The sequence below is a fragment of the Erythranthe guttata genome, chromosome 7 (genome assembly GCF_056151865.1).
Source record: "Erythranthe guttata isolate IM_541 chromosome 7, IM_541, whole genome shotgun sequence".
NCBI lineage: Eukaryota > Viridiplantae > Streptophyta > Magnoliopsida > Lamiales > Phrymaceae > Erythranthe > Erythranthe guttata.
In genome coordinates this window covers 15,229,522-15,256,739 of record NC_142539.1, presented here as the reverse complement: position 1 = coordinate 15,256,739, position 27,218 = coordinate 15,229,522, and the positions used below count along the sequence as shown (strand labels likewise).

Genomic DNA, 27,218 nt, shown 5'->3' with positions numbered 1-27,218 from the left:
AATTAATAATTTATTTAACATATTTATCATTTTACACTATAAGTTTATATTATATATATTTATTGTCTACATTTTATCAAATAAGTTCGATGCCTCAGTGGCTAGAGTTACCTAATTCTGCCCTATTCACCCGAGTTCGAATCCTACAAGTCTAATGTTTGGACAAAAAAGGCCCAAAACCCGGGTTGACCCGACGGGTCCTCGGGTCCAGGTCTTCGGGCCCCCTGCCGGGTAGACCCGTCGGGTCTTGGGTCCATCTAATTTTTGGACAAAAAAGGCCCAAAACCTGGGTTGACCCGATGGGTCCTCGGGTCCGGGTCTTCGGGCCCCCCGCCGGGTAGACCCGTCGGGTCTTGGGTCCAATATATCTGGACCCGAGACTGACCCGTGCTTGGGCGGGTCCGGGTCCGCGGTCAACGGGGCGGGTCTGTGCCGGGTCTGGGTCAAACCCGGTCCGTGGCCATGTCTAGTACTAACTAGTAGACACGGCCCCGGGCCGGTTTTTACCCGGACCCGCCCTGACGACCGCCCAGGCCCCGCCCCGTTGACCGCCGACCCGGACCCGGCCCCACATGGGTCGGTTTCGGGTCTTGATTTTCTAGGCCCGGGACCCGACGGGTATACCCGGCAGGTAGGCCCGAAGACCCGGACCCGAGGACCCGGTCCGAGTACCCGTCGGGTCCCACCAATTAATTTTTTTTTTTTTGAATTTTTCAGTTACCGTTACTAACGACCCGAACCGGACCCGGTCCGGCCGAAATTCAATTTTTATTTATTTATATTTTAACGGCTATATTGTCGGGTCCACCCGGAACCGACCCGGACCCGAACCGGACCCGGTCTGATTTTATTAATTTTTTTTTCAACGGTCGAGATCCTATGAACGTTTGAGATCGACGGCCCAGATCATAGTACCGTTAGGACCCGAGTCGGACCCGGTCCGATAATAGTTCAGTTTTTTTTTTTTTTTTTTTTTTTTTTTTTGATTCTTACCTATAAATACCCCCCCTCCCCCACTCAATTTTCTCACCAATTCACTCACATCTCTCTCTACTCTTTCAATTCTCAATACTCTCAACTCTCAAGTGTTTACGATTTCAAGTTTGCAAGTATTCTCGGTTTTTCGTTGTTCAAATCCCTAGTGTTTTCAAATTTCGTTTTTCTTTTCGTTACTCTAAAAAAATGTCTTCAAGTGGTAATCGTGGCAAGGGAGAAGCCGTAATCCCTCCCGAATTGGAGTGGGATTGTTCCGATGATTGGCAACAAACAATTCCCGGAGTCGACACTCATACTATTGACTATCGTCATCTACTTCTTAGTGATGATGACGATGATGTGCCGACCGAGGTACCTCCTCCTAGCCGACCGACCGAAGTTCCACCTCCTAGCCGACGATCGAGGGCCCCTAGGCCATCTTCTACGCCATCTTCTACGCCGTCATCATTCGGAGGAGGATCACAAATTAATGATTCCGAAGCAAAGTCCGATATATTTCGTGTTCATTTTACTAGAGTGCTTATGGAGGACGGGAGTATACAAGCGTTTTGCAATTATTGCAAGGTAATTCTTCGTCCTTTAATTTTTTATTTATTTTTCTATTTTATTTATCAATTGTATTAATAATTTTTTTAATATATAGGGTGTACGCAAATCATACGGATGAAAAAAGGGCGATGGGCACGGGACCTTTCGTAAGCATATGATGAGCAAACATCCAACGGAATTCGGCCACGACAAAACTCAAACACAAATACGGACAAATTCTTCACAGGGAGATAACGATTCTCAACTTTTTAAATTTTCAAAACAAGTTGAAAGAGAAGAATGGGCTAGAGTTCTTGCGGTAGGATCACTTTCATTTAGTTGGGCTGATAATGATTGTCTTATAGATCGTTTTAAAAATATGTATGAGCCTAATTGTTCTCGTCGAACTACAAATAACGTGGTTAATCGCATGAAACTTGAATTAGTACAAGAATTTCTTGTGATAAGTAACAAAGTTTCTATTTGTTCTGATATTTGGAGTGATCATTGGGGTCGTAATGACTATATGAGTGTCACATGTCATTGGATTAATTGTGCATGGAAACTTGAAAAAAAGATAATTGGTTTTCCTGTAATGAATAGTGGTCATACTGCATCTGAAATTGCACAAGCACTTCGTCATGTGTTAGATTCATATTTATTAACAAACAAAGTTTTTTCAATTTCTTTTGATAATGCAAGTGTCAATACGACATCTATCCCTTATCTTGTAGATGCATGTAAGCCAGCTTGTGGGGGAAATTTTTTTCATATTAGATGCATATGTCATGTTTTGAATTTATGTGTGCAAGATGGTTTACGAATGTTAGAAACGCGTATTGATAAAATTAGAGCATGTGTTCAATACATATGGCGACACAAATCGGTCACCTAACAATGGTGGCAGTTTTGTGAAACCCACCACGTGCATGCAGTTAGATTTAATAGAGATACTCCCACTCGTTGGAACTCAACATATAGACTTTTAAAACAAACTGTTGAATATAGAGATTTATTATGTCATTTTTTTAACTCGGAATTTCCTCAGGCTGGAATTTATATTTTAGGGGTTTTTGCTCTTAAATACCTTTGCCCAAGAAACGTTTGTGGTTCAGTCCCTATACGTTTTTTCTAACTCTGCACTCCCTACTTTTAAAGATTACATACACTTCACTCCCTAGCCACCTGAAATGTCCGGAATACCCTTTAGTAATTGATTTTTTATTTCTTTTTTCTTCTACATTTCAACTATTCATACAACCAAACACCAACTTTCAATCAATTATCCTTGTTCCCAAACATACATGTTCACGTTAAAAACCTATTGAAGAAAAAAAACGATTGTTGCTTTGTTTTTGCTATTTTCGCGGTCTCTTTTCTCTGCTACCTAGGGCAACAATGAAAGCAAAGGTTGACGGCGAATAGCCCCACGTCGTCGAAGTGCTAGCAAGCTGTCGATTCAGGGGACAACTCCATATCTTTGCAATCAAGAATAATGCGACTCTGGTGGACCTTTATTCGATTGTAGGACATAAGTGGTCTGATGCAAATGACTAGGATGATACTGGAATACCTAGCCCCCCGTAAAAGCATTCACGTGATCTTGAACACCGACGAGGACGTGGGCACATGATGTTGTTGCATTCGATTATGAAGATGGACATCGTTGACCTGTTTCTGAATAGAGACGACGAGGCTCATTTGCGTCACAACGGTCATAACAATAGAAGGTTAGTATTCGCTTATTAATGTCTTGTTTAACGTATTTAGTGTACATATAACACGTATAAACACGTGGTAAATATGTATGTAAGTTATTGTGGTAATATATACTTGACGATATACTTTAGTATCTACGTATGCCACATTTCGTATATAACGGATCTGGCAACGTATCGCTTCACAGTAAATATAGTATAGTACTGAAGTTATTAACTTATTTATTATTTTTTATCTGAAAGGTTGGCATTAGTTGAACAAGAGGATTGGAACAATTTGTTTCTGAAACCCTCAATTGATGCATGGAGACACTGTATTAGAGGAGAGGGCCAACGTTTCAGAGGTGCTGATGAGTTCAGAGTGATGCTAAAGAACTATTGCATTGCCAATTTGCGATCATTTAAGTATAAGAAAAATGATCGGCAAAAAATCATAGTTGTTTGCATTGATGCGGAATGCAAATGGCGAGTTTATGCATGTTAGAGTAGGTGACCAACAAGCCAACATGTGGCTCTGGTCTTTCATATTTATTATTGTAATAAACGAACCGTTATTCGTATTAATGATAAAACACATTGGCATTCTATATCTTTGTCCCTTTGTCACAAGCATAGATATAGTCCTTACAGTTATTACAAGTACTAGTAATTGATCGTTAGGATCGTGAGATATTTGCTTAAGTATTATAACTGTTAAACGTGTTCCTAGTCGAAGGGTTACGCCACTAATGAGGATATCGGCCTTTCCCATTAAGACTAGCACTTAGTGTATGTGTACTGCATCTCATCAGTAAACGGTATTGTGATATCGGCATGCACAAGTGGGTGCTCGTAAGTTGACGAGTTCACTGAACTCCCTCACCCTAGAAATCTCTAAGTGGTTCCCAATAATCGAGTAGAGATATCTATGGTATAGTTGTACACCATTAGTCCTTATGACCTAGACATCACCGTGACTTCACTAGAGGACCAGCTGTATCGTGACCTGTCCCTGAGTTCCACCGAGGACCATCCCAAGGGCCAGTGTTCGTGCAGTCCGAAATCTAGTGGGAGGTCTGTGCATTGTAGTCGGGGATTCGATCGCTAGAATAGTCTTGGATGTCCTGTGTGTTCTGAAAGTTTGTAATCATTCTAAGTCTCTGGCCAGAGCTGACTAAGTGATGATTAGAGGATTCGATTCTCTAAGTCATGCACGTAAGGATTACAACACTTAGAACGATCGCACCGTCATCGAACATATAAAGAGGTCTCGATGAACCAATGCCTCTATTTCGATCGGGACATATGAATCGAAGGGACCGTACTGTACGTTAACTATATCTGAAGGTTCTTGCAGGCACTTCATTTGTATCTAGGGAATCATGACGCGTAGTTGCTAGACGCCAATCTTGATTCGTTGGGTGATTAAGGTGAAACGAGCTTCATCTTAATCGTAACTCGAAGGGGACGAGTTTTGACCACAAAGGGTTGTGGGCCCACGGCTAGCTTACACCTGAACCATCGAGGGTCACACTGCTCGTGCACATGAGATCTTTGAATAAACGGTCAGAGATAAAATAGTTTATCTTTGCATAATTGGAAGTCAATACGATTGAGTCCAACATTCGTAATTTGGAATTATGAATGAGAATAAGAAAAGGAAAAGAATAGGCGAACGTGTTAGTGAACTTTCTAAATCGGGAAGTTTCCAAATTTAGAAAGTCCACTGAACTAGGGTTTCCACTTTTGGAAAGTTGGAAAATAAGAGATGGCACTCGTAATGACGAGGAAGTTATAATGATTCCGAAAATGTAATCGTTGCAATTTTTCGGTCATTGAATTGAGAGAGACGAGCAAGTAAAGGAACTAACGAGCTTAAGCTGTTGGGCCCAGTCCAACTTAAGCCCGCTAGGGTTTTATGCAAGGGACTATAAATACATGATTTATAGACCTTGCACACACACACAAAAAAACCCTAACCCTAAGCGGCCGACCCCTCTCTCTCTCTCGGCCTCTCTTTCCGCGGCCACCACCGCGCCGCCGTCGCCCCTCCGTCGCCGGAATCGGCCGTCCATCGGTCGTTCTTCTTTCGGTATTGTTTTTCCTTCTCTTTTCTTCCGTTTTATTCTAACTACTTCGTGTCTAGTGCCACGTTGTAGTAGATCGAAGTATACGAGGTGAAATCCGAGAGGAGGAAGACTGTAGATCGAAGAATCGAGAAGCAACGCACGAGCCGAAGCCGCACGCTGCCCCACGCGCCGCCCGGAAGTTCGCGCGTGAAACTCACGCGCCGCTGTGACCTCACGCGCCGCTGCTGCCGCTGCACCGTTGCTGCCCCGATTGTACGGATTGGTTTCCGTAGCAATCACGACGTGCTAAACGCTCCTACCTCACGCTTCAAGAGGTAAACACGCGAAACCCTAGTTTCGATTCGATTATGTTTAAACTATTATTTCATGTTTGATTCGTATGATTTTATGTGATTATGTGTAATCGATTAAATCATTGTAAGCATGTTATTTGGTTTAAACGCGAGCATGTTAGTTGATTTAAATTCGATTGAATTTATTAGCATGTATGTTGTTTTTAATTTCGCTGGAAGCGCAAAGGTACGCGATTAATTGATTTAATTTGTCGGGCATGTACTTGTGTGTTTTAAACTCGTTTAAATCGCATAAAATTTTTGTTTTCCGCTGCGTATGCGTGCCCGAAACCCAACAATGCATCCGTGCACGCGGCATATTCGTTATTTTGCATCTGAAAATGCAATCTTCACCACACGTGCGAAATGGATTGTCTCCGTTCAAGAAATCATCCTAAGGCTGATGCAAATTGGGTTTCAGCTATCGTGAAGGAAAAAATAAGATATACGCCAGGATACAAACCCATTCAAATGTTGAGTGATATCCAGAAAGACTATGGTGTGGAAATTCAGTATCACAGAGCGTGGAGGGGTAAGGAAATAGCGATGCATAGCATCCATGGAGCTGAGCGTACGTCTTACTATAAGTTAAGGAGATATTGTCGCGCTGTAAGAACCACAAATCCAGGGAGTATAGCAGATTATGAGATCGACCCCGTTACTCAACAATTGATGTTTATTGCTTTCAAGGCCTGTATCGATGGTTTTGTCCGTCCGTGTAGGCCAATGATAGTTTTGGATGGAACGCATATTAAAAACAAGCAAAAAGGATGCTTGCTTAGTGTTGTGTGCCAGGATCCAGACGATGATCTATTCACGATTGCATATGCAGTTGGTAGTTCTGAAAATGACGTGAATTGGGAATGGTTTTGCTTCAGGTTGAGACAAATTTTAGTAACTTGCGGAATCATGTCGTTTGTGAATTTTACTTTCTTTTCCGACCGTCACCCGGGACTTGTCAAAGCAGTCCCAAAGATCTTCCCTAATAGCCGCCATGCTTATTGTTTGCGCCACTTGATTGATAATTTCAGAAAACAGGTACAAAGCTTATCTTTTTTCGCTACTATATACCTTGATGCGCGATACATTTTCTATTGACTCCGTATACGGATGTTTAATTATTTTCCACATTATTTAGGTTTTAGTGAAGTACCCACTGCACTATAAAAAACATTGGAAATCTGTCTTCAACAAATGTGCATACACTCCTACGCTACGCTAACATAGACAACATCTTAATAGTATATTGGAGTCTATGCCTCTTGCCAAAGAATTCATCGTAGTTCGAGACCAGAGTGTTGGGCAAATGCACTATTTACTGGAGTTCGATGGGGGACCATAAATAGTAATTTGGTGGAATGTTGGAATGGCTGGGTTAAAGAGGTCCGATCGTTTTTCTATTGCATCAATGGTCGATCACATACGGAAAAAAATTATGGGTATGATGAATAAACGGCGAAGAGAATCTATGGAGCAGAAAAATGAATTGGGCCCGAAATAATCCAAGAGATTGAAGAAGAATTATCGCGACTCTCGTTGTTTGAAGGCCGAATTTTCTAGCGAATGGATCTTTGAGTTCCAAGCTGACGGCATGTCGTTTGCTGTGGATTTGGAGAATAGGACTTGCTCTTGTAGAGAATGGCAAATCCAAAGATTGCCATGTAAGCATGCATGTGCCTATATCAGTAAGAAACAATTTTCGGTGATTGATTATGTTGATCCATTCTTTCGGGTTGAGATGTTTAAACTGGCATATGAAGGCATAATACACCCCATCCCTAATTCTGAAATTGATATTGTCGATATGGATGACAATATAATTGATGACACCTTCATTCATCCACCTACCATACCATCTCATCCTGGGCGTAGGAGGACAAAAAAGATTCCGTCACAAGTTGAAAAACGCCTATAAAGTGCAGACGATGTGGTAAAAGTGGACACAATCGTCGTACATATAATATAATAATTAAAAGGGATTGCAATGGGTGGTAATGTAACTAACCGAAAATGTTAGGGCTGATTTTATAATTAAAGAAAAATGGGAGGAAAGAATGGTGCAACAAAATTTTGCCAAGTGTCAGGTGTATAATATTATAGCAAGAAGTGGAAATGTAATTATCCGAAATTAGGGCTGATTTTGTAATTAAAGAACAATGAGAGGAAAGAATGGGTGCAGTAAGCAATATTTTAAAAATCGACAGGGGTATAATATAATAATAAAAAGGGTAATTTACAAACACCCCCCTCAGGTATGGTCAAATTACAAAAACACCCCTCTTGTTTGGATAATTACAACCACCCCCTCAACTCCTCAAATTTAGTGGAATCTTCGAGATTATATGGAATATTATCACTTTTGTACCCGTTTGATCCCATTGAAACTCTACATTATGAAGCAAGATGATCATAATATGTGATTTTTAGCTTGTATATATCAGTTTGTGGTGCATCGGAAACTGTATTTTTTACACAAAACGAGTACAAACTAGAGCACATTTCACGGAATCTAGATGACTATGTTGAATTTGGCACCATAAAGGTGGAGGTCTAAGAAAAAATCATAGTTAAGGGGGTAGATGTAATTATCCAAACAAGAGGGGGTTTTTTGTAATTTGACCATACCTCAGGGGGGTGTTTGTAATTTACCCTAATAAAAAAGGCTTGGAAGGTGTGAAAATGTAATTATTCGATCTTCTTCTTCCTCTCTCTCCATACCACGTGACCCATCTTCTTCTTCTTCGTCTTATTTTTTTTTTCTTTTCTTTTTTCCTTTTTCTTTTCTTTCTTTTTTCCCCTTCTTGACCCAGACAGATAAAGATTCCCTCCGTCCAGGGGCGAGTCCACCCTTGGGCAAGGGTGGACTGAAGCCCACCCTAATTTTTTAATTTGTCCCCTATGTTGCACTATATTTCTGTTTAGTTTACCCAAATTTTATTAACTAGTTCACCCAAAATTTCAATTAATGCAAAAGAAGCCCCATATTTTATTAATTAGCCTACCCAAAATTCAAATTAATACAAAAAAACCCCAAATTTTATTAATTAGCCTACCCAAAATTCAAATTAATACAAAAAGACTCTAAATTTTTTTTTTTTTCGTTTCTCCTTTTCCTATTTTCAAAAAAATCATAAAAAATCTCGGGGCGCTGCCCCTGAATCCCTGAAAATTGAAGCTCCGTGTACCGCCTCCGTCCTTACCTTTTGTCTTCAAACAAGACCCCTATTTCTTTCATTTCGCAATTTTCTTCCTCGCTCTTCTTTATTCTTTATTTTCTTTTCGGTCATTAAATTTTTCGAGATCCGGCTACCAAATACCAAGATCCAAGCTCCGACCACCCACGACTAGACCCACTCAATTTCAGCCGTACACTCAACATTTTGATCAAAAACCGGGTTCTATGAACGAATCGCCGGTTCCCGTTTCTTTACCCGTCGAACGGGGCTCTGGGCTTTAAACCCCGGTTTTGTCGAGATCGGACCGGGTGGTCCGGTTCGTATCTGACAACCATGCTCCTTGTAAACCCAAACGTCCAATCACAATCTCATTCATTCATTCATTCATCCCTCCTCCACCACTGTCTAGTTCCTCCGGTACTCATTCGAGCCAGCCAGCCACTTTAATTGATTAATTGATCAAGATGGTGGAGTATGGTGGTCGACGAGATCAGACGCTTCTACCTCTGCGTCGCATCAAGCAATTCTCCGGCACCGTCTCTTGCTGGTAAAAAGACATGATTTTTGCTTTTGTTTAAATTGCTTGAACTTCAATTAGTGGTTTATTGTATCCTGAATCATATAGGTATTGTGATTTCAAGTTTTCCCCTTTCATTGTGATTTTGCAGGTGCTTGAGGGTATGGTTCTCCATAGGAGTCGTATTTAGTTTGGCTACTTTACTTGGAGTCACACTAGTCAGTCAGTGGCTGATCTTCAACTTTGTCTTTTCTTTTTTTTCCTAAACTAACAGAATTGTTTACCCTTAATCTTACATTGTTTTTTATTTTCAGATTATTCTATGTGAATTGGTCCGAATAACACTTGTATGCGCCGGAAATACCTGCACGGCTAGGTAGATGTTTGAATTTCATCATGTTATGTGAAACTCAAGTGTCTTCTTGATTTCAACATTTCAATGTCACGGGAGTTATTTATATAAACAGAAATAAGTTCACAACTGTTATATTTGCTTTATCTCTAACTTGCACGTACTTCTATCAGTCTATGTATTACTAATAAACAGTGAGATGTGTAGAACCTGTGGCAACTTTATTTGTTATTATTACTCTTTGTAATTTGAATGAGTATTAGCTAGTTAACAAGTACTTTAGAAATATTTGGTCATTTGGCATTTGTTGTTCCCACATTTTATTGCTTTTTGAAAATCACAAGTGGGTCAGTGGTTGTACTCACGAATCATCCTTTTGTTTGCCAATACTTTCATCGTTGCATTCGTACTTACTCTTTATGCAGATTGGCGGATTGCACATTTCACTTCCCAATATGGTATATTTGTGCTTATCTTCTGTCATATGCGTATTTGTTCATGAGCTTGGGCATGCTCTTGCAGCAGCTAGGTAAGATTCATCTCCTTTCGTTCTAAACATGCATTGATGCTGAATTTTTTTAAAATAGCATGTCCTTTAGTTGTCATTCTCCTATGTAGTGCCTACATGTTGTTCTAAAATATTTTTTTTTAAATGTCCTCATTATTAATTCTCAATTTATGATAACATGGTCTCAAATCAACTTAAGTCTTACTTACGTATCTTTTATTTTTTATTTTATTAGAATACAATTTACTTATTTAATTTATTAAAATATTATTCTACCCCTTAATCAAAACTACCAACATTCTCAATAAAATATTTCATTTCTTGTTATTAATAATAAAAAAAATCACGCTAATCAATTTTATACCGCCTGATTTAATATAGAATAAGTTACAAATTATGATCATTAAACCCTCTACTAGTAGTGCAAGCGTCAAAACTACGAAAGATTATTCATCAGTTGAAAATTGTCAACATTTTTTCTATAGCACTTTGATGGTGGCAATTATGATCTTAGAGTGCAGACCATGCAGCATCCGGTGTCCGCAAGTACTAACATTGTTACCAGTAAATCGTGAATAAGATAAACTAGTTGGGATTGTTCCAGCCATAACCAGTTTGAAAATATTCCTTGATGAACTAAGAAATAAACAAAAAAAAAAAGGTGTACAAGTTATGCAATTTTCACATTCATGTAAATTTCTTAAGAATTAGGAAATAAGCGAGTTTGTTGGCTAGAGGATCTACCTCACAATGATTGCTGCAATTTCTTTGGTGCAGTGAGGGTGTGCACGTCGAGTATGTTGCTATCTTTTTGGCGGTGTTGTTTCCAGGAGCTTTGGTGGCTTTCAATCACTCATCATTGCAGGCATTACCTTTGGTTGCTTCTCTCCGTATATACTGTGCTGGTATTTGGCACAATGCGGCGGTAAGTGTGAGTATTATTTGTCCTCAAATGTTATGTGTAATTTACATACCAGTAGCAATATATGCTGCCAGATGCTGGAACAGGATGGACTAATTGTTATCTTCTGCAGTTTTGTGTTGGTTGCGCCCTGGCATTAGTCCTTCTTCCCTTCATCTTCAGTCCATTCTACATACACGGTGAAAGCCTAATGGTGTAAATTTGTAGTTACATGATTTTGTTGAATTATTTCTGAATGATCCGTAGCCAAGTCATTTGTTAAACCGAAACGACTTGTGATTCCGCCACAGGTTCTGGATGTGCCATCTATGTCACCATTATACGGTTATCTCTCACGTCATGATGTTATATTTTCTTTGGATAGCATCCGTATTCATACTACAGAAGAGTGGAAGCAGACGATCACTATGTTGACTGAGCAGACTTACTCGCTTAGCTCTGATCAACCTAGTGTAAATTTAAATGTTGAAAATGGTTATTGTATTCCTCAATCTTTGACTAAGGAGATCGCTCAAGTTCAGTTTAAAGGGAATCAAACATATTGTCCAAAAGAACTCATTGCCTTTGCATCGATGACCTGTCTGGATGTGGAAAAGCATACTAATGATGCCAACCGAAACAATCATCAAAGAAGAGAAAATATTCACTGTTTGGATGCTAAGGATGTGATAAAGCTTAAAAAATGTGCCTACCCTAATTTTAAGGAGCAAGCTTTAACAAATGGAAGTAGCTGTCTTTGTTCAGAGGTGATATACCTTACAATGTTACAAATAGCCAAAAATCTATTGGTAATGATACTTGTATATTGTCTATGACACTTGTGGCACAGGTAGAGTCATGCTTGACGCCTATGCAGCTGCCAGGTCTACAGTGGGTTGAGATAACATATTCAACTTTGGAATGCCACAGTCGTAGAAGAAGTTTATTTTCTCCGGAAAAGCATTCTAGCAGTGAACATTTGTCTATGTTGGTGATCTGATCACTATGGCAAATTCCATCCATTTGACTTCCTATCAGCCTCGTTGGTCAATTTATTTCATGGCATATCTTGCAAATTTATTGGAGAAACTATTCACATATGCCTTCCATGTCTCTATGGGACTTGCTCTCTTGAACAGCCTGCCGGTAAGTCACAAAACCATTTTATGTTTGACCTATTTGATAACTGGTAACTGTAGCATGCATTACTGTAGGAACACTGTATTTCCCTGTTTGTGAATGTTGGTAAGATGCTTGGCCTAATATTGGGAGGAAATTATCTTGTTAATATACATACTTAATAGCTAGTTCTTGTTAATATTCTCGGAGTTCTCCACAAATAATGCCAGTTTGTTCTTGGACTATCCAGGATTACAAACTTATTACTGACAGAAAGGGTTGTATGAGATCCATATCCTTGGATCTTTCAGATATTGGTTTGTTTTCAGTGTCGTGGAAAAATAATAATCTTCTGAAAAGTTAATGTATGAAAAATATACTAGTAACAATTTGGCAGCATGCTTCTTCTACCATCCAATGCTCCTGTTTTATGCAACTGGGAAAGGGATTGGAAAAATTATCGCTATTCCACTTGTTTTTCTAAGATTGCTATCAAACATGTTAAGACATATCAGTCTATGTTAGAATTGTGTTTCTGAGGAATTCGCCTTTTGCTCATAATGCTTGGTATGTCTCTTTGTCGGATTCTGGAATTGTTTTCATATGTATCTCTTCAGTAGGAAGTTAAAGATCTGCTGAAAATTACATGTTTAGCTTTGCTTTGGGATCTTAATGTGTTCAAGGTTGTCATTATCAAGTAGAGATACTGTTGAAAGCCATTGATTTGCGATTATTTGAATATCTTTTTATATAATCACCAGGTGTTTTTTCTTGACGGTGAATACATTTTAGCAGCGACTCTACACTGCTTCGGTTCATTGAACTCCAGGATGAGGCAATCAGTTCGGCGGTGTTGCCTGCTTGTAGGGACCTCTTTTTCTGCCTGTTTTATCTTGCAGACAATCTTCGTCTCTGTAAGCTAATGTCCGTATGTCCGTATCTTGTAGGGTCATTTCATCATCGTTCTTCATTTAATTTATATGTCCGTATGTGCTTTGAGTTTTGTAGTTGTTTGCCGGTAGACATGGTAGTTTTTCCCGATGTCAAATTAAAACTGATTGGTGTGAATTTACCAGTTTAGCAAATAGGATTGATGAATGTCAGTAATTGAGGGAGGGATTTCATTCAAATATATTTTTGGGTTGAATTCGAAGTTATCATATTTTTTCCTTTTAAAATCCATATCAAATAACGTCAATTTACTTTTTACTAGTAACATAAATTATGATATCAAACTAGAGAAATGTTGTATAACAATAGTAGTTTTTGATGGTTTATGCTGGTTGAAAAAAACAACAATGTTATTTCATACCCTACCTACCTTGTGTCTGGTATTTTCCTCTGACTGGGTACAGGGTACTAGTGCTATCCATTTCATATACGACTATCTAATAATAGTACAGCATAAAAACCTCTACCGTACGTACGTACCCTTGTGTTTGTTTCCATCTCGGAACTACAAAAATGAGGTATGACCTCCACCTAGAGCTATCCTAGGACTGAATACAACAGAAACCTTCATCAAATGGGGGCATTGTGCGAACCCGATGCTCTGAAACCAACAAACACAAAACACTGACTTTACTATTAGAGATATAATATATATATATATATATATATATATATATATATATATATATATATATATATATATATATATATATATATATATATATATATTAAACGATAAAATGAGACAAGTATAGTTTTTCGATAATTGGTCAGAAATTGTTTCGGTACGTACCGGAATGCTCAATACAAGTCCTTGAGCATTAACCAGGACAGGCATACTTCTTCTGGCAGCAACTGGAATACACTTTAAGCATTCAATAGCTCTACTTGCCGACAATATACCATAATAGTTGCTGCTGCTGCTGCTGCATTTATCATCATCCTGATGATTATTTTCTTCTGGTGGTCCCACATTTGCCTTGTTCTTCTTCGACAAGTCCGAAAGATACAACCAATCAGCATCCACCATGTGGCGCACCTTTGCCCCCCTCTCATCACAAATGCTGCTAAAAAAACAATCTCCTTCTCCATCACACCGCGTCTTCCAATCTACTACAAATCTATCCATGAAGTAACCTACTTGGCCAGGCATAATAACAAAATTGTTCAAAGCAGCTGCTGCTGCATCATTTGAAGATGGTATACCATCTTTCGACGCAAATTTAGAGACAGCTTTTGACTTAAAATCATCACTTTCTTCCTGCTGCAAGGTAACAATACTCTCATACGTAGAATGACTAAGAATGCCAAGCTTTTTGGCTTCGATTAGAACAGACTCAGCAGCTATGTCTGAAAATGGAGCATCAGAGGTGAATGTATCCAAATACGCTTCACTTTCTTTTACAATCTGCTCTAAATCGCTTGTCGGAAAACAATTCTGCCCTCCGTAAGAAAACGGATGAAACAACTTCATAGTCACAGGGAAAGACAAATTGACAGAGCAGCATACAAGGACCTTAGTTCCTTTGGATCCAGGAGCTGGACATAGATAACAGCCACCTACAGTCAGACTAGTCTGTAAACATTTCCAATAAACAACTCATTATTAGGTAATCAAAAAGCACAAAGTGCTGCAGCAGCAGCAGAGAAATACATTATTATTATTATTATTATTATTATTATTATTATTATTAACCTTGGATGGTAAAGTACGAATGTAGCTTTGTAGCAATTTCACCGCCTTTCCTCTAACTGGTCTGTGTTTTTGTGAGATGAACTGATGTACCCAAAACAAATAGCCTAATTCAATTCCAATACAAAGTGGTACTTAAACTTGTCGAAGTGAGATATTTGTATGAAATTTGCATGCTAATTTGGAAATACCTGCACTACTGAAGTAACAAACTTTGCGAGGTAAATATCCTTGACTTCCATTGCACAGAGAGTTTCCAGATCGATCACTGCATAGCCATGCTGCATCGAATTTATTTATTTTTTAAATTTATTTTTGGGGGTAACATTATGATGACAACAGAAAATAAAACAGCAGATTATCACAAAACAAAAGCATCTCAATAAAAAGAGCATACATGCATGATGGTCACAGCCTGTTTCAGCAACAGATTACAGAATTTGTCAACAAGCAATCGGGTTCCTCGACACGCTGATATAGTTGCTTCCAACTCAGTCTTGAATATAGCTGTACCATATTAGATTAGAGCATTACATTAGCATTTTAAAATACCTAATCATCTGTCACTCATTATCCATTTTAATCAAAGACCAGCATCAGTATGATGTCTTACTTGATGACAAATTACTTAATGACATTCTGATCCTATTGCGAGCATATACAGGACTCTTATTTGTTGGATCTTCAACCCATTGTTGATTACCACTTCGACATATCTGCTTCAACAAACAACTCAGGAACAATTAAAAATAGTTAGAAGCATCTAATATCAGTAACAGCTAATGAAGACTTACATCATACATATCTTCCTTTGAGAAGTCTAGAAGTGGTCTCACTATTAAAATGCCGCGAGGTCTTGATTCTTGTCCACAAAAATCAGGGAATTGCGAAAACATTTGTGAAGCAAATGACATGCCAGCAAGCCCAAGAACACCACTATTTCTAGATAATCTGAGAATGAACAACTCCGCCTACATTTTGCATGTGCTTTAGTAATCATATTTTTGTAATCTGGATGTCAAAATACAATTATCTTTGATATTCAAACTCTGCCCGTTAAAATTGAAATATTTCACATCCACGGAATCAACATAAACAATATAAGAAAGATGTAGTTGGCTTCATAAATACATAAATCAGTCATTTCGTTCATTGACTGGGATCATACATACACAAAATGTTTGAGCACTTCAATTATACAAAGGAACGAGGAATAAAGTACAACTGAACATGAATAAATAAAACATATACATAGATGCTGCAAACCTGGTCATCTGCATGGTGTGCGATCAACAGTATGCTAATCTGCTGTTGGATACATATGTTTTGTAAAGTTTCATACCTGCAAGGGTAGAGGTTATAGATTGGAAAAGCAAACTCAAAGCAAACTCAATAGTTAGGGAGAAGTAAATAAACAGAAAAAAGCTAATAAGAAAAAACACCTCTTATTGCGAGCTGCTTCTTGCAAGTGACCGGGGCTAGGTTTACCGTCCAACCATTCGCAATGGGAAACTTGACATTTTATTCCTATATATAGATAGACGACAACCTACATTATCTACCCACATCCCTTCTTCTAGAGAAACCAACAACAAGTGCCTGTTTCCAAAAAAAAAAAAGAAAAAAAGGTTTGATTTTGATTACCCATATCTAAAACTCGATTGCGGACAAGGTCTGCTTCCTCTGCACTTTCTGGACGCAATCCATGATCAACAACAATGGCTAAAAGGCCATCGACATGGTTGCTTCCTCCTTTGGTGGTAACAGAAGTAGCAGAATCAACAGGGTTATCAGATTTCCAATCAGCAGTCAATACACACAGCGCCATACTATCAGGACCACCAGAAACAGCTATTGCTGCATACAAAGGAAAAAAATGAACTTAAACTTTCGGTAAAATGTATGATATCCAATTTAAATAAAATCACCCCGTGATCTTCTTCTCCAACGGCTATCTACGAGTTCGCCATCTACCACCTGTTATTCCTCATTTAGTGCGATCCGATGAACATTAACGGGCCCGCTAACATGCTTAATTCTAACCGTTCATAGGGCCTTGGCCCAATGATTTTAGGTATGGGAGGATCCGGGTCCAATGCTGCTGAACTGACCCCATCACATTGGATATTTGATGCACCAAGCATAGTCCGTGGATGTAAATTTTATTTAACCTCCATTTTTATTTGTTGAGTTAGCAGAATGAGTTCTACAGCAGTGAATTAAACGATGAAATATATAGGAGTTTATGCTGATAAATAAAAAAAAAGACGTAGTTTTTGAAAAAATGCATGAAAGGGTTTCGTCACCTACATTTTTATTCGAAAAGATATAAAACTTGGCTCCATATCAATCTGTGTACGTAAAACAGATTGAACTACTCAATTCGTGTTCATTCTGATCAAAACTCATCCCAGCTCGACTCAACCAATAATCAAATCAAACTTCTAAAGTTGTATAAAACTTCAAACAAATTCGAACATTATGCACGGATATGTGTTTGATAACGAGGGCCTAAATCAACGAAAGCCGGCTAAAAACAGAGACGACGAACTTGCCAATCTTCGAGGAAAAGAAAAGAATCAGTCTAGTTACTATTAACCACAAAAAGAAACAAAAATAATATCAAACAAAAGACGACTGTATACCAACGGAATAAACACACTTGTGTAATATTCGAGTCGTTGAAAAAAAGACAAGTTCCCAATAGTACAATTGAAATCATGTAGGAGCATATTTACCTCAAACTGAGTTCTTAAACTCTATTACTTTGTCGAAACACATAAAAAGAGTTGTCTCGACAATAAGGATTACAAATCGAAGTAACCAAACAAAAAATTCTTACATGCTTCCAGCAAAAACCGGTAATGCTATCGAAAATAACGAATATATAATTTGCTTCCGTATAAATAGGCAGGCATTTCAGTAGTGGACATAAAAAAGTTCACTACCTAACCAAATTTGATAACAAAACAAAAAAACGGCACAACACAACCAATTTCAAATCGAACCGCAAAGTCGGACTTGTACTGTCAATATAAACAAATCAAACCGAAAACCCGAAAAACTTAATTATGCCATTTTTTGGATTTTGCATCTAATAATCCTACAAAATGTTGAGACAAATTCTAAATTCAGAGACTTTTCGATAAGCTACAAAAATAAATAAATATTGTAAACATATAAATGAAACGAGATGCAGATATATTCGATACCGATCAACTTCAAAATCTTCAATCGGAAGAATCTTATAAAACCAATTTTTTTTATACAATCAGAAAATAATACTTTGAAATAAGTCAAAAGAAAGAGAAAATGGAAGTGGAAATAGTTAGTTAGTATACCAATGCGGTGATGAGGTTTAAGGCCAGCCGCCCCCATTCTCTGGGCAAATTTGTCTCGTCTGTCAATTTCTGCGGTGTGGTGTCTGCAGTAGAAGCGGGACCGCCTGGCGGCGGAGAATTTTCCGAAACACGAAATGAGTGCGGGGATAATCGCCACCGCGGGATGCGAAGGCGCCGTATTGGGGAAAGGCATGAGAAGGCCTCGGACCGCCATGGGATTGATTACTCTAAAATTCTATGGGGGCTTTGTTTGGTATGTCTGTACTAAAATGGTGGTGCTGTTTTTACTTTTTAAGAGAGAGAGAGAGAGAGAGAGAGAGAGAGAGAAGATACGACGGTGTGCTCCGAGTGATATGGGATTGCTTTCTTTTTCATCATAATATTTATTTATTTCAAAAACCCAAGCGAAAAACCGGTCTGAACCGGTAAAACCGGAAATCGGAGGTTTTAGCTCAATAATGATTATTCCCGTCGGGTGGTCGGATGGATCTGAGTCGCGGTGGCCGGATCCATGGCTGAAGAAAAAGGACGAAAAATAGGAAAAATAATCATTATAAATAATGATGTTGTTAATTACAAATAATAGGAAAAATAAATAAATTATTCGATTATATAATAAATAATCATTATTATTTTGATCGAATTATATAAAAACCTATTATTGAATTTGAAATACAATTTTGGGCTCTCTCTCTCTCTCTCTCTCTCTCTCTCTCTCTCTGCTAATTAATTGCATAATAGTTGGTTGCTGCAACTCAGAATGGCCATGGCGGCGACTGCCTGTGCTGCCTATTATCAGGATGTTACTTCGCAGCAGCGGTGGAGGATGAACATTACACTACTCCGACCATCCTCACTCTCCCTTTTTTACTTTCCCTCTTCTACTAGTAAGAAACTGACCTGCCGCCGGTGCACCGACGCCAACTCCGGCGTCTTCTCCGTGACGCCGCCCAGCAAGGCCGACTTTGACTACCTCGGCCAGAGCACCAAAGGCGACCTCAACCTTATTAACTTGGGTAATTTATTCATTCAGGAATTAATTATTTAGGTTCAATTCATTCTCAGGAATTATTCATTATTATTATTATTATTATTATTTGTAGGAATCGGAGAGACGGAGAGACGGCTGGACGGAAGAGGTCCAATTGAGGATGTGGCCAGAATGGAAGCTCAAGAAGCCGAGCACTTGCTTAATCACTTGGGCATCCCGGTCAGTCATTATGAATATGCTGCTGCTATCCCTTTCCAATTGAAATTTATATAATTAATTTCTGCAGCAGGATCCGTTTTCTTCAAGATACTCTCCTCGTGGAATTTTCTGTACTCGAACCCTTAATTTGCGCTCAATTACTGCTATTGGCTATGACATGGACTACACATTGATGCACTACAATGTCGCGGTATTTACAAACCCCCCACCAAAACTCTTTTCTGCATTCATTCTCTACAATATTTGGTTATTTTGCAGGCCTGGGAGGGAAGGGCTTATGACTATTGCATGGACAATTTGAAAACTATGGGCTTTCCTGTTGATGGACTTTCATTTGACCCTGAACTGGTACGCAATATTCTTTGATAGCAAATGTCAGAGTGGTATATTCTTTTCACTGATTTTAGGATATCCTGTTGTTGTTGTTGTTACCTTGTGCTTGTAGGTCATTCGAGGCCTAGTCATAGACAAAGAGAAAGGGAATTTAGTTAAGGCAGATCGATTTGGATACGTCAAACGGGCTATGCATGGAACAACTATGCTGTCTACTCAGACGTTGAGGTGTGATTCAAACTTCCCTTTATTTATCATTATTCAATATTCCTTGTGAATGGCAACACATCTTTCTATAGCTAGTCCATGTCAATCTCGGTTTTAATTAGTCAAGTTATGGATCATATACAACACATATTTCCATCAGGTGAGGATCCAAGAACAGGTTTTGTAAGAAGTTGCATTGTGATAGTTTGTCATGATTTACTATTTTGACTCCAGAGTCTGCACTTCAGTTTGAGTTTTATTCAGCTTAAGTTTCTTCCTTCATGGTTTATTATGTACTTGTAATGAAATTAAATCATGGTTTAGACTAGTACTCATTAATGTTTCCTGAATGAAGTGAGATGTATGGGAGAGAACTTGTGGATCTGCGGAAGGAGAGCAGGTGGGAGTTCCTAAATACACTATTCTCTGTTTCAGAGGCTGTTGCTTATATGCAGGTACACGACCTCCGCATTTTACTCTCTTTTTATTTGTCGAATTGCAACTTGGCTTTTGGAGACATTTCAAACTTGAAAAACTGATCTGTTGCTTCGGTTTAAATCAATGAAGATGTTGATAGTTGTATTAAGATAATAATATTGATTCTAGGTTTGAAGCTACTTAAGATGGTAATGCTCTATTGATTAACATGGTTACTCTAAAAACGCAATGAAAGACTTGCAAAATGAAGGTTGTAGCAAGACAATAGTGTTGATTGCACACTGTTGGTGACACTTATTATAGTTCTATCTGGAGGTGCTCCCAAAGATTTAACTGAAAGATGTTCTATAATTGTTTTATTCTCGGATCATAGTCTTTTTTATTTCATATTTCATTGTCGATGGAAGTATAACTTATAAAATTTTACTTTGAAATGAGTAATCATATTACCTCTGTCAGGTATAAATGTTACTTAAACCTATAAGCTTCCATGCAAACAGTACTCAATCCTCCTTGATTTTGTCGTCTTTTTGCAATATGACTTTACATAACTGGTGTACTTTATCTTCAGCTGGTAGATAGACTTGATGAAGGAGCTATAGCCGCAGATCTTGGTCCACTTGATTATAAAGGGCTTTACAAGGTTTGATTCATGTGGAATTTGACCTTTACATATATTAAAATGCCTTAACTTCATCGTATTGATTTCAGGCTGTTGGAAAAGCACTCTTCAGGGCACATGTCGAAGGCCAGCTAAAGGTATTCGTCCTTTATATTTGTGACTTTCTACCAGTCCAGTTGCACAAAAATAGTCTAACCAGCGAACAAACTTGCAGAGTGAGATAATGTCCAAGCCTGAACTCTTTGTAGAACCTGATCCTGAGCTACCTTTGGCACTATTGGATCAGAAGGAGGTACTTTTGACGCGTATTTGACAAGTACATGGTTATATTTTCAATGATTTCTACATTACATGTACCCTTAATATTACTTATTAGCAGACTAAATTTTGCTGTTCTATGACAGGCTGGCAAAAAGCTCTTGCTTATTACCAACTCAGATTACCATTACACTGAAAAAATGATGCAGCATTCTTTCAATAGATTTCTTCCGAATGATATGAGCTGGCGAGATCTGTTTGACATAGTGAGTAGTAGCTTCTTAGTAAATTGACTGCGAGACAAACTGGCTTCTATTTAGTATCTTTTTTTTTCTTTGTTCAAGTCAATACATTCTATGACATACTTCAGAAACTTGATATTTCAAATGTTACTTGACACATAAAAAATGTTTTGGACACCTAAATCGGTCATAAAAGACTTCTTTACTGTTAGCAGAATTCAATTAAATTTAGGGACATGATTCGGGTGACTGATTCTTCTATAGGTAATAGTCTCTGCCAGAAAGCCGGAGTTTTTTCAAATGGCACACCCAATGTATGAAGTGGTGACTGGTGAAGGCCTTATGCGCCCATGCTTTAAGGCTGATTCAGGTGATCATTCTTATGTGTCAACATTTTAAAGTTTTTGTAATATGTGCTATCATTTATCCCTAGCATTATTTTAAATTCAATGGTTCTTATTTATCTTTGATGAAAAAATAGATCTCTCTGTTACTGTTTGTATGACATGTACTGTAATGGTGTGTGTTTAGATGCATTTCCAACATAGGATTGAAAACCGAGTAACGCATTTGTCTTTTATCCCTGCATTTTTGAAAATTGAATAATAATAAAAATTGTCTTAATTTCCTTTTTATTCTTTACTCAGTTACGTTCGTACAACTTTCTTCACAAATTGCCTTTCTGTCATAGTTTCTTTACAATGACCAAAATTTGGTTAGGTGTGAATGATTAAAATGCTTTAAACTTGAAGTGATTGGAAATGTCAAATTCATGAGTAAGAGTTCTGAAATGATTGTAAGTATCGTTGTTTTCATGCTTTAAAGGTCAAAATCGATCTGATCATCATCATGCTCTTGTACAATATTAAACATAATTGGAAGAGATTATAATCAGCAGGTTGTTTTTCATGCAGGGGGTGTATACTCTGGAGGAAGTGCTCAGATGGTTGAAAAATCACTTGGCATTCAGGGAGATGAAATTCTGTACGTGGGTGACCATATTTATACAGATGTTAGCCAATCTAAAGTTCATCTCCGATGGCGTACAGCGCTAATTTGCCGAGAACTGGAAGAAGAGGTTTGTTGCATGTATGCATGCTCTCAAATACAAGAAGAAGAAAAAAATAGTTACCAGTTTTAAACACTTGTATATGTCATGCAGTATAGTGCTTTAGTTCACAGTCGAGGTCATCGTACGACGCTGATAGAGCTTATAAATCAGAAGGAGCTTGTAGGAGACCTCTTTAACCAACTCCGGCTTGCTCTGCAGAGACGTAGTAAAGGGCGTCCTGCTCAGGTATAAAATTTGACATTTATGTTTCTTGTACAGGTGTACGTTGACAAAGTGATTATTTTGTTATCCCTTAATCATTCAGACTGTTGCTGCAACTCATATGGATGACAAGGAACTTAACGAAAGCATTCAGAAACTACTGATAGTGATGCAACGCTTAGACAACAAAATTGGTCCAATGATGGAATCGGATGGGGAGCTCTTTAACAAAAGGTGTGTTTTTGGTGTAGTGAGAAATGTGTATCTTGCAATTAGTACATGTAATGTTAAAAAAATTGAATTAGTTGAATGATGATGATGTTGTTACAGGTGGGGGTTTCTTTCACGAGCAGGTCTGTGGGACAAAAGCCACTTAATGAGGCAGATTGAGAAGTATGTGTTTCCACTAATTATTTATCCACCACTCATGTCATCATGTCATTCTTTTACATACATGGTTATTTTATATATATATAGACACAGACACACACACACACACAGAGACACTTAAGTACATAGTAATGTAGTAGTTGTAAAAAGAAAGAAAGAAAGATAATTGACTTGTGAAAGAAACAAAATGCATGCATGCAGGTACGCAGATATATATACGTCAAGGGTTTCAAATTTCCTGTATTATACCCCATTCATGTATTTCCGAGCCCAAGAACAGGTAATGTTAGTAGTTGATGTGTATGTAAATATGTAATGTTAAGAGTGATGATTGATGGTTGTCGTATTCTGCAATTTGCAATTGGTGCAGACTCTTGCACACGACTCGTACTCGTTCCACCACCCCAACCGCGGAGATGCTGACAGTGAAGATGAAGAATAGTGAATCTGCTGCAAGCAATGGCCATTAGTTACTTGCTTAGTCTAGTTAGTTTCCAGTGGTGTTACGTTGTTGTTTTTGTACATTAGATTTAGATGTCATGTGATGATGCATGTATGTATATATATGTATCTACTACATTCATGCATGTATTCTACTTATATTTTATTACCAGGAGGGCAAATAATAATTGATTTTATTGTTGTTACAGCATATATTATACATACTTGTGCTGCTGCTATCAATAATAAATAATAATTAATTAATTCAGTGTTGAAAAGTTTGTTTATTTATGGCTCCATTATTCATTGTCCTCACTTGGGGTTTAATGTTGTCAGAATCGGACCGGACACAAAATCGGCTAGGCATTTGGATCGCGGTTGGACCGATCATAAAGCATCTCCTTTTTGTCCATCTTCCGGCCAAGCATCTCCTTTTCAAACCTGTCTCATTTTTTTTTCGATCCGGCACCGACCACTGGAATCCTGTCATTCCCAACCCTCACCATTCAAATTCAAACTCTCCGCCTTGATTTTGACCAAAAAACGGTCGAACCGGATTTCGACCTTTTGACCCCGGTTTCTATCTTGATGTTGTTGTTTCTTTTTTTCTTTTTCTTTTCCTTTTTTTCTTTTTGGGGGACTAAAATGCAATTTATTAACAGATAAATAAAATACCAAAATTTGACCCAGTAATAATTAAGGTGATTTAACACTAGTGTAAATTGTCATCTAATTTCAAATTATGTAATCATATTTTATCACTTACAGTACTCGCACTCTCACACTCTCCTTCCCTTGTGCTGTTGTGCAGGCGAGCGAAAAAGAAATAATGAAGAAGCTGAGATGGGCTACGGACGGCGGATTCTGGGAGGTTGACCTAACCACGGCGGTGACTGTTGACGGAGTAGCTCGGCCGGCGCCGGAGGATCCCGTACCTTTAGGGTTGAGCCGTGGGACAAGGTTGTCTCGTCCCAAGCAGATTGATTTCTTCCAGAGATTCATGTCTATGCCCTTTGTCCCCTCTTTCTCCAATTCCAACGGACTCTCTTTCCACCGCCTTATCTCTCTCCCTCTCCCTCTTCGCGACACCTGGTATGTCAGTAAATGAAAATTAAAATGAATTGACGCTCGAATAATATGTGAAAAGAAAGTTATGCAGGTTTTCAACATTGGTTGGACGCTTCGATGTGCGCAAGTTCACATCTTCTCTCCCACCAAAGCCAAGGCAAAGGCAACAACAAGAGGACTCCGATGCTTCTTTTTTGCATACTGTTTGGACACATCTTTTGAACCCAGGCTTCTATGCTCTCAATTTCTGCTCCGAATGGCTGTTAACACCTGAAGATACATTGCTGCTCAGCCTCGAAAAACACGGTAGCAGCCACGACACCATTCCTAGGAAGAAGGCTGTACTTCATCACAAGGCAATCAATACCTCTTCTCTTCTGTTCTTGCATATATTTATTTTCCATCGAGACTTACTATTATAACATAAGATACTTGTTTGTTTGCTGTTGTTGTTGTTGCAGTTCTCCGATCATAATCTCACTATCGAGGCAGCTTCTCCCACACTCTTTGTCGATGGTCTTGGCAATTACTGGGATGTTCCCTTCACATTGAGGTTGGATTTTGCATCACTACCTTCTTCTGATTCTGGGATGAGCTCTCATTTCTGCATCAACCATACTTCAGGTTCCCCCCATAAATATGATACGACCCCTGTATCCGTACCCGTACCCGTACCTCCTAGTTTGCTTCCTGGTTTGTGCGCCAAATGTGCCGTTTCCTTCAAGAACAACTTTGACATTTGGAGGAGCCAAGCACCAAAGACAAAATTGGTGCAACCCTATGATATATTTCTCTCTAATCCTCATATTTCAGCATCCGCAATCATAGGTAGTTTTGAATGCTTTGTTGGGAGTATTTGTTTGCTTTTCCATTCCATTTTAACTCTTTGGCTAAGACCATGGCATGGATGACATTCCATTCCGGATATTGGGAATCCATGTTTATTATATGCACTTTCGGTGCTTATCTTGAACCAATCCAGTCACTTGATTGCATAATACATCTACTTTCCCATGCTTCTTAGTACATGTATCTTTCTAACATCAATTTTCTTTTTATTTTCTACTTTAGGAACTGTAATAACTGCATCCCTTGGAGAGAATTCTGTTAGAGCCAAGGCAGAAGATGGATGGTTTGGATTTCAAGCCAAAGGACCAAATTCTGCCATTTCAGCTGATCTTTTTGCAACTGCATCACTCTCCGCTCAACATGGAAATTTCCAGAAGCTCTTTTTGGACCTTACCCGTATTAATGCACGTGTAGATGTTCCTTCCATGTCAAAATTTGTAGTTGGTGCCTCTCGATTAGCTGTGGACCTCTACAATTCTCGTCAAGCACCAAGTGTCGAAGCAATCCAGTCTATCTGTCCTTCTGCCAGCCTTTCAATTCAGCAGCAGGTATTATTTATGTACCTTTGATATATCACTGCTAGATAGATAGATAGCACTGGAGCTTTGTGTTTTAGAAGGGGTGTGTGTAAGCCCGTAGTACTATTTTCAAAATAAGGGCAAATTTATCTCTTTAAATTTTAAAATATAAAGTATGAAAAATAGTAGAGCATATGGGAGATTCCTGTGTGTGATTTCTTCAACGTAAAAAGAGATGTTGGACTTTTAATACTAATTGCGGATTCCTGTATGTGATTTCTGCTTCTTCGACTGTCTTTTATGTTCAAGTTTCTAAATCCAATGAAACCTCTATAAAAATGCAGATTTGTGGACCTTTGAGCTTTAGAATTGATTGTGGGGTGAGTGTTGATATGACGAAGAAGAAGAAAGAATGGTGGTATATGAATGTGATAAATGATCCTGTTTATGCCGCTGAATATGCATTACAAGTTCTTGGTTCTGCAAAAGCTGTAGCCTGGTATTCCCCCAAACAAAGAGAGTTCATGATTGAACTCCGATTCTTCGAGACATGATTTACTTGAATTGGTTCACTTCTTTCTCTAAACCATTTCTCAGCTGTTGGTAATGTAACTTATTTTAGTCCAAAATAACTGGAATGTATTTTTTTGTAATTGTTTTTTTAGTAGTATATGAGTTAATTGTTGTAGGTGTTGTATTGGATGCCTAACGTTGCTCGACAATGTTGTTCCATGACACGAGATAGTATCATAATCATGTGTTATCTATCAGGTGCCAACCGTGGACGATGATTTCATGTCGTCCGACCGTGTCGCGCTCGCTCCCATACTAAATCTAATAATTCATTATGGACAATGAGATTTCCCAATCTTTCGATTATCCGAATCGAACTCAACTCTCCTCAATCGTATTTTTCAATATCCCTAACATATCATATATGCATACTTTGTTTTTAACCTGTTAGTAATCGAAGATATATTACAATCCAATTAGTTTCTCCGCCCAATCAAAAAACAAGAGTTTGTACTCTGTGGTAAAGTTATGAATAACGTCTTCATAAATATTTCTTCTTGTACAACGAAATAAATCAAAAATAGCATAATTAATTAATTAATTAAAAAGCAAAGGAAAAAAAAACATATAGTCTTTTTTTTAACCCGGATTACGA

At 38.3% G+C, this 27,218-nt stretch overlaps 5 protein-coding genes across 5 annotated transcripts; 4 read left to right on the top strand and 1 right to left on the bottom strand.

Annotated features, from left to right (window-relative positions):
- Positions 1-6,009: 6,009 nt before the first annotated feature.
- Positions 6,010-7,558, top strand: LOC148769810 (uncharacterized). The gene is made up of 2 exons (XM_088820373.1): positions 6,010-6,681; positions 7,190-7,558. Exons 1-2 carry the CDS (start codon positions 6,010-6,012, stop codon positions 7,556-7,558), a joined length of 1,041 nt encoding a protein of 346 aa, XP_088676499.1.
- Positions 7,559-9,141: 1,583 nt separating this feature from the next.
- Positions 9,142-13,270, top strand: LOC105964318 (membrane-bound transcription factor site-2 protease homolog). Its single transcript, XM_088820372.1, is given in 12 exon segments — positions 9,142-9,366; positions 9,445-9,483; positions 9,485-9,554; positions 9,651-9,712; positions 9,804-9,819; positions 9,952-10,217; positions 10,974-11,121; positions 11,231-11,311; positions 11,409-11,864; positions 11,948-12,068; positions 12,071-12,243; positions 12,978-13,270. Coding segments are annotated over 12 exon segments (1,677 nt in total). The 5' UTR covers positions 9,142-9,283; the 3' UTR covers positions 13,140-13,270.
- A 232-nt stretch (positions 13,271-13,502) lies between these two features.
- LOC105957148 (uncharacterized) lies at positions 13,503-18,563 on the bottom strand. Its single transcript, XM_088821069.1, has 11 exons — positions 18,202-18,563; positions 16,505-16,717; positions 16,303-16,387; positions 16,127-16,202; positions 15,655-15,831; positions 15,474-15,576; positions 15,258-15,367; positions 15,052-15,141; positions 14,864-14,944; positions 13,961-14,743; positions 13,503-13,768 (listed from the first exon to the last, which is right to left on the bottom strand). Exons 1-11 carry the CDS (start codon positions 18,413-18,415, stop codon positions 13,673-13,675), a joined length of 2,028 nt encoding a protein of 675 aa, XP_088677195.1. The 5' UTR covers positions 18,416-18,563; the 3' UTR covers positions 13,503-13,672.
- A 196-nt stretch (positions 18,564-18,759) lies between these two features.
- Positions 18,760-23,826, top strand: LOC105964303 (HAD-superfamily hydrolase, subfamily IG, 5'-nucleotidase). Its single transcript, XM_012988836.2, has 17 exons — positions 18,760-19,217; positions 19,305-19,411; positions 19,479-19,601; positions 19,670-19,759; positions 19,857-19,972; positions 20,307-20,406; positions 20,961-21,032; positions 21,101-21,148; positions 21,226-21,303; positions 21,416-21,535; positions 21,776-21,881; positions 22,426-22,589; positions 22,674-22,808; positions 22,888-23,018; positions 23,115-23,177; positions 23,376-23,454; positions 23,545-23,826. Exons 1-17 carry the CDS (start codon positions 18,962-18,964, stop codon positions 23,614-23,616), a joined length of 1,860 nt encoding a protein of 619 aa, XP_012844290.2. The 5' UTR covers positions 18,760-18,961; the 3' UTR covers positions 23,617-23,826.
- Positions 23,827-24,314: 488 nt separating this feature from the next.
- LOC105964302 (protein TRIGALACTOSYLDIACYLGLYCEROL 4, chloroplastic) lies at positions 24,315-26,738 on the top strand. The gene is made up of 5 exons (XM_088821070.1): positions 24,315-24,707; positions 24,775-25,039; positions 25,145-25,511; positions 25,755-26,080; positions 26,395-26,738. Exons 1-5 carry the CDS (start codon positions 24,445-24,447, stop codon positions 26,602-26,604), a joined length of 1,431 nt encoding a protein of 476 aa, XP_088677196.1. The 5' UTR covers positions 24,315-24,444; the 3' UTR covers positions 26,605-26,738.
- Positions 26,739-27,218: the final 480 nt, after the last annotated feature.